At 32.4% G+C, this 16,953-nt stretch overlaps 1 protein-coding gene across 5 annotated transcripts in view; it reads left to right on the forward strand.

The window, feature by feature from the left end:
- The window catches only part of LOC150108763 (protein O-linked-mannose beta-1,2-N-acetylglucosaminyltransferase 1-like), a 603,478-nt gene that overhangs the window by 391,607 nt on the left and 194,918 nt on the right, over window positions 1–16,953 (forward strand). For all 5 annotated transcript variants that reach the window (XM_090416229.1, XM_090416227.1, XM_090416226.1 and 2 more), the window contains one exon: window positions 4,462–4,560. In XM_090416229.1, coding sequence (XP_090272355.1) covers window positions 4,462–4,560 — 99 coding nt within the window. The remainder of the gene's footprint in view (window positions 1–4,461; window positions 4,561–16,953) is intronic.

The following is a 16,953-nucleotide window of genomic DNA, read 5'->3' on the forward strand; positions in this document are numbered from 1 at the left end:
TAGGGTATGTTTCAGGGTCTAGTTAAAGGAAAACCATGAAGCTGAAAGACAATAAAACATATTCAGAATATAAATTTATTATTCTACTTCTTAACAAAGAATTGAGCTAACATAGTTTGGCTGGCATTTTGTTTCTTTTTTTTCATACAACTGACGGTATGGCCCTATTGCCTCTTCTACTCTTCTGCAAATTTTACTGCTTCTCTCTTCATCAGGGTCAGCCTCTAAGCATTGCTGCTTAAAAACTTCGATTGTACGAAAAATATTTTCACATTGTTTCTGTGAAATCTCTTTTGGCTGACTATCAGTGGTTAAATTTACTTCATATTCTTTGGGATCTTCCCGCTGTGCATCTAAATTTAGCAGGTCGGAATCATTCAATTCTTCAGAATGAGATTTAATTAACTCTTGGACGTTATCATTGAAATGAGGACGTACGAATTGGTCGCCAACACGTGAAATCATGTGCTTTATAGATAAAATTTCCCAACTGTTATACAAGCAAAATAGTTACCACTTTAACAACTACAATCATCATAAAAGAGAAGTTAATTTTCCAGTGTGTAATAATAAGCAACTCATCCCAGAAGACTGATTGATTACCCTATTATCGGAATGGATTTTCCTTTTTGTGACATGCGCAGAAGTGTCGAAGGGTCTCGAATCTGTGGGCGTACTATAGAAGACGACATAAATTTTGTCAGTAAATTTGGAACATAGTGTACATGGAAATAGTGTAGTATGCCATTAAAAATAACTTTATAAAATGTTTTAAATCGCTAACTAAATTATTTCATTCTGGTGAGTGATTTTTTAAAATAGTTAGCCATAAAAATGTACAGATAGAAAATTTTTAAGGTGTGTATAGGCACACTAATTGAATATGGGTATCGAAAAAAAATGATGCACTAATCGGGGGGCGCATTAATCGAGGGATTACTGTATAGTCTTTTAGTAATGTTTTTCTTCCATAAGGCTAAACCATCAGAAGGAAGACTATTATACATTTGGTTCTAGTTGCCTGCTAGAAGAGCTTTTTCTTTTTTCAATTGGTTTCTGAATTTCTTTTTATTTTTACAGCCAAGTAGGATTTTTTCCTCCCAGGAACTTTGGTCTTTTACCATGCAGGCAGATTCACCAAAAGAGCACACATAGCTTACAGATAAAAAATACTGTTGGTGGTAGATGTTATGTCAGTTGGTGAATTAAGTAAATAGTGGACACGGTGAGTTGTATACCATAGTAGACTCCCCTGATGAGTCCTTGGACTCCTTGGTGGTGTGACACAATAGTAATAGTAACTCGGTGCAAGTTGTATAGTCAGTTTTTCAGTGTTAGGTGGTATCTCGGGATAGCATTTATGAACCCAAGATGGTGGCCGAATCTCTACCATTTTGCATTCCCTCTTGTCTCCAAAGAATTTTGGGAATATTTTTTAAATTACTCTTGTCCTCAAAGACTTGAAATTAAGGGATATAATGCATAATGGACATTTAGTCACTCTTGATATTTTCTGCACATTACTGGTAACATTTTACTTCAGATGTAAAATTCAAATTAACTGCTATATGCAGCACTACAATTGTGCATGGAAAGCATAACTTATTCTTCATCAAGCATTATAATGCAAAGATCTGGGGCCACTGTTTTTGGAAATATGACATGTATGAGCACGTGTGTGTGCGTGCGCGGGCGCACGCACACACACACACTACTATGAGACCTGTTCATAAAGTATCTGGATTTGATGCACATTTCGGTGTTTGCTATGCACTTATACAGTGCAGGTCTTTATATCATAAAGCAAATTAAGCCACAATTTGCCAATGTGTCTTTTACTGTTAGTCTGTTGTAGTGAGCTAATAAAAATAAACATGTTTGTTTTGTGAAGATTTTTACTATTTCAGCAGTATGGAACAGTATATTTATATTAAATTCTGTTTGCAAATTAGAAAAATAATTGTAGAATAATGCAATATAATATAATATAAGCTATATAAGCAAAATAATGTATTGTCGTGACGTTCTATTTTCATGTTATGTTCTAAATCCGCCATCTTGGTTCAAGTCACTCTTATCAATATAACAACTAATTGCAAATTGATCACCGATCCAAAAGTAGGGAAATTTATAATTATACTGCGCCACCCTCTTTTTAGATTAGTCTATATAAAATAGTAGGATCAATTTTTAATTAAGTTAGCAGTCTCCTCATTTATTTAGGCCGAATTATTTACTATTCCACTTGGGGTTCCTGCAAGATTCGAATATTTATGAACGGTGCAATAAAAGGGAATTCAGGCAAACACGATATTTAGATTAACAAAATAAAACATTTAATATATGATATATATAACTAATACAAGAATTCTGCTTTAAAATGAAACAATACAATCAACTTAATACATCTTGCTAAGGCACTCATGCCAATTCAATGTTCTAAACTTTCACATACAATTCACAGTTTCAAAATCACAAGCTTTCTTAACTCAAGTTAGTAAAACGAAACTTCTTATTTAAACAGTCTCCAAATATCTATCAGCTGTACTTAATGTTTAAATTCACAGGAAGCACTAATCAAGGTAGACAATATTCCAAGCAATCTTATTTCGGACTTTGAACTTCGAAGATATGTTAATGTTAGAATAAACAAACAAGTATGACTACTCTTACCAGATACAATCTTCAATACATCAATTAATTGTGAGCACACTTATGAATTAACTTATTTACGTTAGCGGAACACATTAATAAAGATTCTCCAAAGATTTAACTGAACTACTGTTAATCGCGCTTCACTACTCTAAAAAAAAACATCAATAAGGCACTGATAATTCTCCTTGTTTACTTTTCTCAAACTAGTTAATTTCAATATAATTCTTCTCAGGGCAACATAGAATTAAGACGTAATCCTAGACTAACTGGAACTAATCAGAATTTTCCATTGAATGTCCAGTTCTTTATTTATCCGGTTACGGCATTAATTTTCCTTTACAACACAGCTGACTTCACTTGCAGCTAAGTATATGATTCACTATGTTTTGGCTCACTTCTAAACACTATTCTCATGAATTTCTGCCCTAGAGAACTTATAATTTTCTTCCACTTCCTTTGCTTGTATCCTACATTCCTTCCCGCTCCGCAAAAACTTTTTCTCTTCTCTCTAATTAAAAATCTTCTATATCTTATCCTCTCCTTTCAGTCCGAAGGTCACGCTCTCTTCGACTCGTGCTTGTTTATTTCATGCGTCTCCATGACAACAAATGAACGCAAACATTTCGCTAATGTAATACAATGCTCTACTACTACATAAGTGATTACATAACGTTAAATTTTCACAAATAAGAATAAACAGAATATTTGAGCTACTTAATTAGCTTTTTCATTACGTATAGAATTAATTATAATAATACTTTTTGTTACATCATATATATATTTTAGTTATTATAAATTCTGTACATATTATTGCTTAAATAATTAATAGTAGGTTAAGTTTAGAATAAATATTTAAATAGTAATCCTAAATTAAGAAATAATAAATAATTTTTATACAAATCATGATTAATACATAATAAGCAATGTTAAATGTGAATGAAAAAAAATAAATTACACAACATAGTTTCATTCACAATTTAACAGTATATTGCCAGAGGTAATGAAGATACTGGTAAGGATGCGTACCAGTTTTTGAGTGGTTCTGTCACCTTAGAGGATTGACACTGATATGAAAATTAAACCATGCTTTGGATAAACATCAGTGTTGAAAAATGAAAATCTGGAAAAGTGAGAATTTAGTTCAAAATGATTAACTGTACAACTATCAAAATCCATTTCCAGCATGTCCAAAAGTATCTTAAGTTCTACCTTTTGACCTCTGCGCCAAATCTGTAGCTCTTTACAAAAATGTGCAGCAGCATCTAGTGAATACCGAGGCTGCTATACCTGTGAGAGTGTTTGATGGGAAAACAAATTCAAAATGATACAACATATTGAAAGAAGCTAGAATTTTCATAGGCTTGTTGCAACTCAGTTTTAACTAAAAACTTGGAGCATGTTTCACCAAATGTGCTATATTAGCTACACCACAGAAAAAAATTTGTTTTCCCATCAAACACTCTCACAGGTATAGCAGCCTCAGTATTCACTAGATGCTGCTGCACATTTTTGTAAAGAGCTACAGATTTGGTGCAGAGGTCAAAAGGTAGAACTTAAGATACTTTTGGACATGCTGGAAATGGATTTTGATAATGCATATATTTCTGCCAGCCATAACAGAAACATATGATGCAGAGGAGGCTTACTTTGAAAGACAGAACTCTGAATTGCTTTTATTCTTTGTGAATCCTGTCGGTATGAATGTGACTTGAATATGCGTATTTGTTTATCTCTAGTAGATATCTGAATTATATGTATGCAGTTCATAAGAATATGTATATTCATATATACATAATTTATTTGTAGGGAAAATGTATGGTGAGTCATACAGTAAAAGTCCAGAATTTAATAGTTGGGGTGCACCAGTTCTTTTACGGGTAGAGGTTCCTTTAGTCCCAGTGGAAGGTAATTTTTTGTTGTAGTTTATATTTTGTTGTTTATTCTAGTGTTTTTTTCTAACTTGAAACATTTATTTCACTTCAGAATTTTTTTTCTCCAAAAATAGTTTTTTTTGAAAAATAGCATAGAAAAAGATTATTAATGCAATAATTTTTCAATTATAGTTTTATATCATGACTTATGTATGCTATTATTCACTTCTTTAATGCATTTCTTCATTCATAATTTTTATTTATATTAAGATGCAACATAGATGTACTTATGTTGAATTTTTTCTTGACAATTATTCATAAGACTATAACATACATCTATAAAATCTTTATCAAGTAGCTTTATTTTTATCCTCCTACATGTTTCGCCAATCTGTTTCTATTGGCATCCTCAGGGAATACAAATCAGTAAGCACAAAATGAAGGTTACAGACTAGGTTATAACCGATGGTTCTAAATCATACAAAAATTGGTATTGTGCATGTCTCGTTAACGTGATTTATTTGTGATGACTCATGACGTAATTGTTATGAAAGTTCATTTCTTTGATGTTTAATGATCTGACAAAAGTTTTCCAAATTTCTGGTAAAATTAGACCTTGATTCTTGTTTAGGTTTTCAGTTATACGGGCGACTGTAGCTGCTTCTTTAAAGGTTCTTGAATGGTAGTTATCTTCTATGTATGGCATAAGGCTCTTATCCCACTCAATGTGATGGTTAGTAGAGGCAAAGTGGCATGAAAGGCCTGAAATGTCTTGTCTGTTATTTCTGACATATCCTATGTGTTCTTTCTTTCTCGTTTCGAAGCTTCTAGATGTCTGACCTACGTAACTAATACCACATGAGCAAGGAATATTATATACTCCAGAGTATTTGTAGAATGGGTGAGGATCTTTCAGTGATCTTAAAAATTTCCGAATAGTATTGATTGGTTTGAATGCCACTCTGATCTTGTATGGTTTTAAAAGGTTAGCTAATTTTTTGGAAAGGTTGTTGACAAAAGGAATTGTAATTGTACTGATGTATTGGACGTCATCACGTTGTCGATGTGGTATATCAGTAAATACTGATAAATACTGATATACCACATCGACAACGTGATGACGTCCAATACATCAGTACAATTACAATTCCTTTTGTCAACAACCTTTCCAAAAAATTAGCTAACCTTTTAAAACCATACAAGATCAGAGTGGCATTCAAACCAATCAATACTATTCGGAAATTTTTAAGATCACCGAAAGATCCTCACCCATTATACAAATACTCTGGAGTATATAATATTCCTTGCTCATGTGGTATTAGTTACGTAGGTCAGACATCTAGAAGCTTCGAAACGAGAAAGAAAGAACACATAGGATATGTCAGAAATAACAGACAAGACATTTCAGGTCTTTCATGCCACTTTGCCTCTACTAACCATCACATTGAGTGGGATAAGAGCCTTATGCCATACATAGAAGATAACTACCATTCAAGAACCTTTAAAGAAGCAGCTACAGTCACCCGTATAACTGAAAACCTAAACAAGAATCAAGGTCTAATTTTACCAGAAATTTGGAAAACTTTTGTCAGATCATTAAACATCAAAGAAATGAACTTTCATAACAATTACGTCATGAGTCATCACGAATAAATCGCGTTAACTAGACACGCACATTGTCACGCACAATACCAATTTTTGTATGATATAGAACCATCGGTTATAACCTAGTCTGTAACCTTCATTTTGTGCTTACTGATTTGTATTCCCTGAGGATGCCAATAGAAACAGATTGGCGAAACATGTAGGAGGATAAAAATAAAGCTACTTGATAAAGATTTTATAGATGTACTTATTTTGCATCCATCATTAATAAGCATATTTTTGATATGCTTATTAATAATTGTAATTAATGTGACACAATGTCAAAATTAAAGTATTATTGTTACAGCTTCTCATTTCTTTAGGTGTAAAACAAGGACCTAGCTGTATTGCATCTAACCATGCACTGCTGCATGCCAAGATGCAGCTTAATGTTGTATTGTATTTTAATAATATCTTTTCTTACTTGCAGTGTCATCAGTAACATGTTACACTGACCACATTAACCATTAAAATTCATTATGTGAACACACACACACAAAGCTTTATTACTAATGTATATAGCTAAATTTTTGATCTAACTTACAGATCATCCTCAATTCAGAAAGGTGGAATAATAACAGCTTCCCGAGTGAGGTACAAATGCATGTTAGAGTGGTATAACATTTGACACACACACAAATTTACAATAATAAAAATAAGAGAATCCCCCCCCCCTACCCCAGCACACTTTGAATAAGCACTCAAATTTCAAACTGTATTCAGGCAAGTGGAGTGTGGTGTTTGATCTAACACTTACAGATCATCCTCAATTCAGAAAGGTGGAATAACAGCTTCCTGAGTGAGGTACAAATGCATGCTAGAGTGGTATAACATTTGACACACACACACACACACACACTCAAGAAGCTGTTATTTTTCCACCTTTCTGAATTGAGGATGATCTGTAAGTGTTAGATCAAACACCACACTCCACTTGCCTGAGCGTGTGGTGTCTGCAAGGAGTTTGAGTGTGTTTAAGACATGGTATGATGAACTGTGTGTGTGTGATAAAAGGACCTCCCAGATGAGTCTTTGACTCCATGAGGTCTTGGGGTAATAATAATTCTGTGTAAAAGATGGGTTTTTTGATCTGATGATTTTCTTGGTCCATTTCAGGAATCTTAATAAATATAACTTGGCACTTACTTTCTTTCCTGTCAATAAAGTCTTCATATTATCTTCATGTTTTCCTCCCAGATGTTTACCAGGTTTATTGTGATTGTATTCTTTCATATATTGGAGAAGAATCTATCAAGTGTCTCAAATTTCAGTTTTGTTGAAGACTGCAGAGACATCTATCCTACATCCTCTATTTAAAAAAAAAAAAAATTAATTCTGGTCTTGCATGATATGGAGTTGACATAGAATCTTCTGGGTGAAGACCCTCTTTTTTACACAGATATCATTTTAACTTTCAGAACTTATTCAAAGAGGCTGCTGAAGTGCTACTGCGTATCTTCCAAACTTCATCCAGAGTGACTGCTTTCCTACCAGAAATTTTGGAGTATTCTCATTATTCTTGTAAACATTAACTCGTGTGTGTCAGAAAATCTAGAACAAGATAGATACCCTAATGGTATCTATCTATCTTGTTCTAGGACCACATTATCTTTATCAAGATAACATATTACCATGGCTGCATTTACCATTATGGGCATGAGCCTCAAGCTGGGAGCTTCACTCTTTATGGGGGCCACATTTTAAAACCTCGCTCCTTGCAGAGAACAATAAAAAAAACAGTGTAGTTATAGTTGCAAAATAAAATACTTATTTTTAAATATTAAATTCATAATATAAAAATTGGAGGCCGCTGAAAAATTTGGGAGGCCTCCTGCTTCCATTTGAAATACATTGTTCTTCCCTTAGAATATAAAACTAACAGGAACTCCTGTATTCCATAAAATTCATGTATGTAAGCATACCATTTGCTGGACATATATACATGTACAGCAAACCTGGATAATATTCTGTCCACCTGTTGAAAGAACATGGATAAGAAGTGCAGTTTGACCGTCATGTCCATTAGAAGGGGCAATAATCCTTCATGCTGAAAAGAACACATAACTAGATTACCTGGCATATGTAGTAGCTATGTTCAGTTGCCTACAACAAGAAGCACAGTTGCTTGCTGTTTGCTTGGTAACCCGAATATAAGTTATACCTATGAGTTATATTCATTTTTTGTTGCTTGTTTTTATTGTATAATTATAGTTTTTAATGCCAGCGCAAAATAAGAAATCCTTTCATACTTTCTTCACTTCATATTGTATCACTTTGGAAGATTAATGTCACTATCAATATTTTTGCTAATTATTTTAATCACTAATACGTTTTTAAAATTCTCCCAGAACTTGATTGAAGATAATTATTTTTGTCAAGGGATTATTTTATAAATTCACGAAAATCCGAATCTGAAAATGAATACAGCCTCCATCTGTTCCAAATTAAGTTTTCTTTTTTATTCATAATCTTAGTTCAAAGGTTAGTTCAGATTGTGCGAAGGTTCACACTTTTAAATTTTGCTTTATAGAGAATCATACGTAAATCTTAAATCATATCATGTAATACAAAATTTTTATAACGTAATCTGTAGGTTTTTGCATTTCAACTTTCTTGGTTTCCTCATAATCACTCACTACAAATCGAAATAAATGGCAGTTATGAAGTCAACTGTTATGTACATATTTTCGGCTAATTTCAATATTATGCGGCAGTTTTGAAGTAGCAATATTTTCTCTACAGTTTATCTTTCGAAACATCGTAGGTGCATGCTTCAAAATGAAATTTTATTTCCAATATTTTCATAACAGAATTAATTCGCCTTTAATGGCAAATTCCCCCCCCCTTACAAAATTATCCCCCCACACACAAAATACTGCTAGATAACATATGTGCACTTTCTTTTTGTTTGAATTCGTTATTTTTCCAAAGTAATTATACCAGAGAACTTTTAATATTCTGATACCGAAATTAAATTGTGATTATTATAAATTAGCAAATTTTGTATATTTTTTCATTTATATTATTTCCTGATAAGTATAAATCATTTAATTATGTAATATTGGGGAAATTAGTGTTTAAAAAACAGTTTCATCCTGGTCGTGTTCGTTTCTCACTAATTTTCGTTAGCTTACGGACTGTTACACGAGCAGAAAGGAATAGGTCCATAACCCCCCCCTCCAAAAAAAAATCAAATGATTATGTAACACATATGCGCCTTTTCTTTTAAATAATTCAAATCTGTTTTTTTTTTTTTTTTTTTTCAAGATAATTGTATCAAATTATTTATAATTTTTCGATGATAAAAATGAAACCGATCACTATAAATTAAGAAATCATTTTGGTATAACTGTTGTATCAGCCTGTAAAAGATATGTCTGTAATCAACAATGGAAAATGAAACAAGACATTCTTATTGTATTCTGCACTACAGCTAGGCAATTTAGTGTGATTTCTGGGGGAAACTTTCTCTCTTGTCTTTCTCAATAGCAGTGAGAATAAGCTAAGTTTAGCTTTTTCCTCTAACTAAGAGGATTATTATGTAGTATTTCAAAGACATAGTAATATTTAGAATTTAAAAAAAATAAATAACAAAAATAATACTACTGAAATTTCAGCAGACCGCTGAACAACTGATTTCAGATTGCAAAGAAATAGTACAGAATTAGAAGCTTTGACAGTTCAACAATATTATTGCTTTATTTTACTTATTTATTATTTGTTTTTGTCAAAACGGTAAACTGAAATAACAGATTTTGAATACTGTCTGAAAACTTTCAAACCAGTAGAAATTTAAAGTAGTTATGTAATGCAGTAGAAAATCTTCAAAATGACATAAATTTTGAATTATTTCATATAGGATATCCTTCATATTATATTTTCAGCATATCTACAGTGGTTACACTGGATATTATAGTAATGCGGATCCTTAAAAAAAAAAAAAATCTGTTGCAGTTTGAAGCAAAAGACAAAGGCGAAGAGTCTCTGATAAAATACCACTGGATATAAATTTTTGATATTAAAAAGACTCGCAATCGGAAACTCAGAGTAATGCAGTTTAACATCATTTGTTGTTCATAAAAAAAAAAAAAAAGTCGTTTCTAAAATTGAAATGTGCGATATAATCTTATTTTGCAAGGAAAGAAAGCAAAATATCATATTTATTTCAATAAATGTTTTTTAAAATATATAAATATTTGACATTTCCAATGCAAACAAACATGATTATTTATTTTTGGCCATATGAAATTCTTTTTTATTTTGGGAAGACACAATAAATAAATTGGGCAGCAAAAAAGGGTCAAATATCGTAGGACAGTAAAAGAAATTCCAAGTAATACCGTGCACATAAAGACAATCTGTAATGGGGGGGGGGGGTAATTGCATTTTAACAGATAGAATGCTGATGAAGTTTCATTAGCATTCTACCTTTTTATTAGGTCAAAGGGGTTTTGAGTATATTTGCGAACAGATATATTTAACATAACTTAGCCAGTTTTGTTGTAAAAAGTGCCACATTTGAAGAAATATTAGCAGCATAAGAATAAAATAGCAAAATTGATAATGCTTCAGAATAACTTGATAATTTTGATAATACCAAAACAAGATGAGACACATCTGTAGTAATCTATTATTATTATTATTAGAGTCCTTTTAATTATGAACTCTATAAAGATATACTTAATAAATTGGTTGTATTTTTGTGTTTTTACTTAAATAAATGTCAGATGGTTTTCGCTTCTGAACTACTTGGATTTTAGACTATTGTTCTTATCAGTATTACTAAATTCCAATCTCCTTCTCTGAAAATTTTCTCTTTGTAAATGTTTGACTTGTGTTGACCAACCACTGAGTGACTTAGCAGTTTAATCCAGAGATTAAATATATGGTTAATTTAATCCATAATATTCTTAAGAATATTTCACCCTGTGATTTCCCAGAATCCTGTTAGGAAAGAACAGATCACTGAGTATTGAATTTGCGATCATTTTGAAACACATTCCTGAGACAACAGAGGTTTTTTTGTGTGCTACTGCTGCTATTTGTATTAATTAGTTGGGTAAGAGCAGTTTCTATATCACATAAACAGAGCATTTGATTTTCAAGTTTATTATTATTTATGAATTGATTTTTCAGTTAATTTTTTGTGCATCAAGATTCTAGTTATTTTAGGGTAAAATGTCGAGTAAAAAAAGTGGATGTTAGCGAGCATAAAAAGTTATCGTTACTATTTATTGCCTCTACGTTTTAACTAAAGCTGGAATTATTATGCTTATTACTGCAACTTAAAAATCAAAGCTGGAGTTGAATAAATCTTAATAATTGTGCAATAAATTTAGAACTGAATTAACCCTATATATATATATATGTGGCGATTAGTTTTTACTCGGTTGTTATACATTTCAAAAAATAGATTTAATGACTCCAAGACCGAGATAACATATAAAGATTTTAATGATATATATATATATATATATATATATATATATATATATAGCAACCAGGGAGGCATACTATGCATGTTACTGCAAACTGAAACGTTTTATATTTAGATCCATGTTGTAATTCCATAAGTTAAAAGATTACGTGAAACAAGGTGGTCCGCAAGAGCTGACACTATATTGGCTTTGAAATGTGGATATAAACAAATTAAAGATGCATTACTTGAACTATCCATTTCTCCTCATGAAAAACCTATTTCCAAATTAGAGAGCTCATCATTTTGACAAACCAGAAACGGCAATTTTAACAGTTGTGTGGGACAAAATTTTACAATGAATACATGCTACTAGTAAATCTCTACAAGATCCTGATATGGATTTGTTTTTAGCTAATAATTTGTTAGTCTTTAGTTGGTTTTATTTTAGATATAAGAAATAATTTTGCTGCTGTAAATGAAGAAGCAAATTTATTAACAGATGAGACAAAATTTAAAGATGAAAAGGAAAGAGTTAAAAAATGAAAAAAAATAAGTGACGAAGTTTTACAATCTAACAATGAGTTTATATTGCATGGGAAAGAAAATTTCGCTGTGAACACTTTTAATGTCATTTGCGATAAGCTAATTTTTAAAATTAATGAAAGAACAAAAAGTTATTTCGACATATTAGATATGTTTAACATTTTTTTTGAAGAAAGATATAGATCAAGACAAGTACAAGACTAGTATTAATAAAATTTTACAAACTTATGGAACTGATATTGATCCAGAAAAATTTACTGATGAAGTTAAGCAATTTTTAATAATGATAAAGGAAAAAAATTCTTCAATTAAAAATAAAAAAATGTAAAAATTTATAAACAGTTGGTTAAGGTCTACTTTTCCGAATGTAGAAACAATTTTAAAAATATTTTTGCCGATGTCTATTTCAAATGCAAGTGCTGAACGCTCATTTTCAGTGTTGAAATGAATAAAAAATTATTTAAGAAGCAACTTGCACCAAAATAAAACAAGTGACCTGTCGTTATTATGCATTGAATCAGATGTAATGGACTATTAATTATGATGACATTATGGATATATTTGCTAAACCAAAGCCAGAAAAAAAAAAAAATTAACTAAATTTTTTTCATTTAAATTTGAACTGATTTATTTTTATAAAATGCAAATATATGTATACCAATGTTGTATTGTTATTAAAATGAGTTATTATGGAAATGTTTGACTTTTATTTTCAATAAACTATAAAAATGCTTATTTTTGAGGCCTCATAATAATGTTGTGCCTAGGGTCTCCAAAAGTATAAACCGGCTCTGCATATTACAATATCCCAACTAGAGAAGTCAAAGTTTTGGACAAACAGAGTTGGAGGTAAAAAATCTAGAAGACCAAGGCTCAATTTGGGTTGTAGAGCCATAAGATGATTTATGGTTTTAATGGTGCCAGGACAGTCAAAGTACACAAGATATGTTAATCATAAACATCTATGCCTGTAGCAGGATTTGAAACCCCACGACCTGTTGGGTTGTAAAGTTGGTGTGCTAACCACTCAGCCAACTAGGCCGGCAGAGCCATAAGAGTGTATAAGCTCTATATCCACTCTACTTACAACACTGGCATGCCTAGTATCTTGCTGGCATAATCCATTGTTGCTATTTTAACTCTTTAAATCTTCAGTTATGCTGAGGATCTGTAAGTTTCAGGTTGAAATATTTGGTTATATACATTGGCAGTAAACCTTCTTGTGTCTGCCTGTTCATATATTGCTTTTCTCTATTACTAATTGCCTCTTAAAATGCATTTCTTAAAATTACAAATCTTTAAATTCTTTTTACAATTTTGATCTTCATCTGAACATAGTTGTTTGAAGTTATATGTCAATGACAAATATGATGCTACTTTAAGACTTGTGACTATTTGTCCTATTTCTTAAATCTATCCCAAAATAAAATATATACATTCATGGAAACATCAAACTAAATGTATATATCTATCTATAAAAAAAAAAAAAAAGAAAAGCTTGCACATAAAAATCCTCTATCTAGGAACCTGCTAATTAGTTAATCCTGCGAGATAATATCTACATCATCTTTATCAACTATTGCTCTCTCCAGTTTCTCATCAGCAAACAACTGAATATCCTCTCTTAAATCGCTACCTATATCATTTATATACAAATTAAAGTATAGTGGCCCTAGTAAAGAACCCTGAGGTACTCCACTAAGAGGGTGAGATACTTCCATTAAGGTAGCCTTAATGGAAGAATCTAGGAGAATGAGGTACTCTCATTCTCCTAGATTCCACCCATCATATATGATATCATTCTGGTGTCTGTCTGTTTGTCACCCTCCCTCTCCATGCTACCACTTTCATATCCATTCCCGTCTGCTCCATAATACTTTACCATGTGGTATTCTGTCAAATGCCTTTGCAAAGTCCAGCAGTATCACAGTATAGCCATTCCTTTATCCAATTCTACTATCACTTTATTATAAAATTTGAGTGAATTATTAAGGCAGGACCTAACTTTTACAAAGCTGTGCTGCCCACTATACAGTACTTTATTCCTCTCCATCCACTGTTGTATTTTACCTTTAACCAACTCTTCCAGTACTTTAACAACCACTCCTGAGTAATTTGCTATCTCTGTCTTGGGGCTACCTTAATGGAAGTATCTCACCCTCTTTCAGCTACCCTGGAAACCTAGCAATGCTGAGATTTAAATTGAACAACTTCCTCAGAGGCAATGCCAATTCTCTTTCACATTCACACAGTACACGAGTTGACATGCCATCCAGTTTCACTGCTGTGTTCACATTTGTATTTTTCAATATGCTGATCTCATCATTTCTCTCAATTTTGATATGCATCTCTGTGACATTAGCAGCTGCAAAATCTCCACCTATATACCTTTGCAAAATTATCACTCAGCAACTCAACTACTTCTTTTGCCTCTGTCGCCTTCCTACAATGACCATTGTTTAGTTATCCTACCATAGTCACTTTTCCTCTTACTTGCTACATAATGGAAAGAAACACTTTTGCGTTTACTTTTGCCTATTTCTCACATAATTTAATTTGGCCCTTCTTACCAAACTAGTCACCCTTCTGGCTTGCACTGTTCATGAGTATGCTGTTCATCTTTTTTTTTTTTTTGTATTCCTTCTACAAAGTGTTTTTTGCAGTGTTTGCTTTATATCTCTACTCATCCACTTAACTCCCACTTGGTTTATCCTCCTGACCTTGAATATGCAGTCTGATACTGCTTCTCCCAAACAATCTCTGATCACTTCCCATGCACTACTGGCATTCTTTCTTTATAGCTTCTCAAGCCATGATACTACTCCAAGATGACTCCAAAATTTGTCATAATTTCCAGCTTTATACTTCAACATATTCTCTTTCTTGACAGAGAATTCCACATTTTTGGCAACTTCCCAGAACAAGAATGCATGGTCACTCTCCCCAATCAGAGTTTGGATATATTTTCTGATGCTATTATCAGATCCAACACTTAAATCCCTTGTCTCCTTTATAACATGTTTCATGTAATTACTCCTTAGCAACTATATAAATTCCACTTCCATTTTGCCATGTCCCTTTCTCCAATCTATTTCTCCATAGTTAGTCTCCCATTTGACCTGCACACATTGTACTAATCTGCCAATATATGGCATCTTCCTGTGGATTCCATGGTCTATAGCAATACCCAACAATATTTTTGCTCTATTTGCAAGCAGCCTCAAATGAACCATATCTCACAGACCTAAAATCCTCTTTTACTACTAATTTTGTTCAGTGGGGTTCAAATTCCAGATAATTGAAGTAGAGCTCTCTTAGTACCATCTATAAAAAGCAAAATAAAACAATGTGAGAATTAAAGAGGAATTTCATTACTGAGTTCCAGGTAAGATTTACGAAAGTATTCTTGAGAAATGGCTAAGAAAAATTGTGGAAGGGAAGTTTGCTGAAGAACAAGCTGGGTTCAGAGTAAATAGGGGTTGTCAGGATCAGATTTTTACTTGAAGACAAATAGTTCAGAAATCATTGTGGTATAACAAGGATCTATATTTAAGTTTTATATGTATATGGAAAAAGCATATGACAAGGTGCCAAGAGAAAAGCTGTTCAAAATACTACAGTTGTATGGTGTAAATGGGACATTATATCAAGCAAACATCGTCTATATTGAGTTGTAATTCACTAGCTAGCATTGGAGGAGCTACATGAAGACGCTTCAATATTAAATCAGGTCTGAGACAAAGGCATACAATATCTCCACTGTTATTCATCATCTGTGTGGATCACATTATGAAGGAAAGTGATATTAAACCTAATATCAAAATTGGAGATGTTAATCTCAGCATCTTTACTTTATGCAGATGATGTTAAATTCCTAAATAAATCCAGTACGAGTCTGCATAATTCTCTGACTAAATCAGATAACTGCTGTAATAAATTTGGTATGAAAATAACCAATAAAAAGGCATTGAAAATAGGCAAAAACATCTTGAATGGAAGTCATTATGGAGGTCTTGTTTTGTGGCTTATCATTGATTTCATCATAATGGAATATATGACTAATGAGAGGATAGTACTGCCATCTTACTGCCAGTAACAATCAATTGTGACATGGCAACCTAAAATTGATATACAGCAGACAGCAGTAATTAGTTTATTTTTTACCAAGTGATGGCATATGCAGAATTTGAACAATTAATATTTGAACAAAGCACATCTCCTTGCGGAGTCTGCATGTAGATGTGCTTTGCATTATGGGAGATACCGAGACGAGGAGTGATGAGAGCTTGGTCCACCTTTGCTCGGAGTTGCCTGGTGTTGCACCACCTTACCTCAGTCCTGAAGATATTTTCAGGTGCAAACTTTGTTTGCTTACACTTGGATAAAGGATTAAACTAAATTTATTATAACAATTAATATTGAATGTTAAAACTAGGAAAGTTGAAAGAATTATTTATCCCAAAATATTTCTTTATATTGATTCTAACATAAATGGTTTTTTATTGTTTTCTGAGTTGCCAAAGCAGCATCATTAAGGATGCAGTATTTATGTTGCCATATATGGAAATGCATACGTGCTTCAACATATCTACTCTTTCCACCGATCTAGTTTTCCACAACTCCTGGTAATGAGACCTGCCCCCCAAAAAAGTAGAAACCACTCTCAGACAACAATATTATATACATACCCCAGTATGTATACTTTACATAAAGGGATAATACTGAGACTACTGGTAGTGATGCTGCTTGCTATCATTATGCAAGTAGCCAGTCATTTAGATACTCACATGCAAACTTCTGTTTGCTTATAAGGGTGGAGAC

Source organism: Typopeltis vanoorti, chromosome 3, assembly GCF_054136105.1.
Source record: "Typopeltis vanoorti isolate ZY-2024b chromosome 3, IOZ_Tvanoo_1.0, whole genome shotgun sequence".
Lineage (NCBI taxonomy): Eukaryota > Metazoa > Arthropoda > Arachnida > Uropygi > Thelyphonidae > Typopeltis > Typopeltis vanoorti.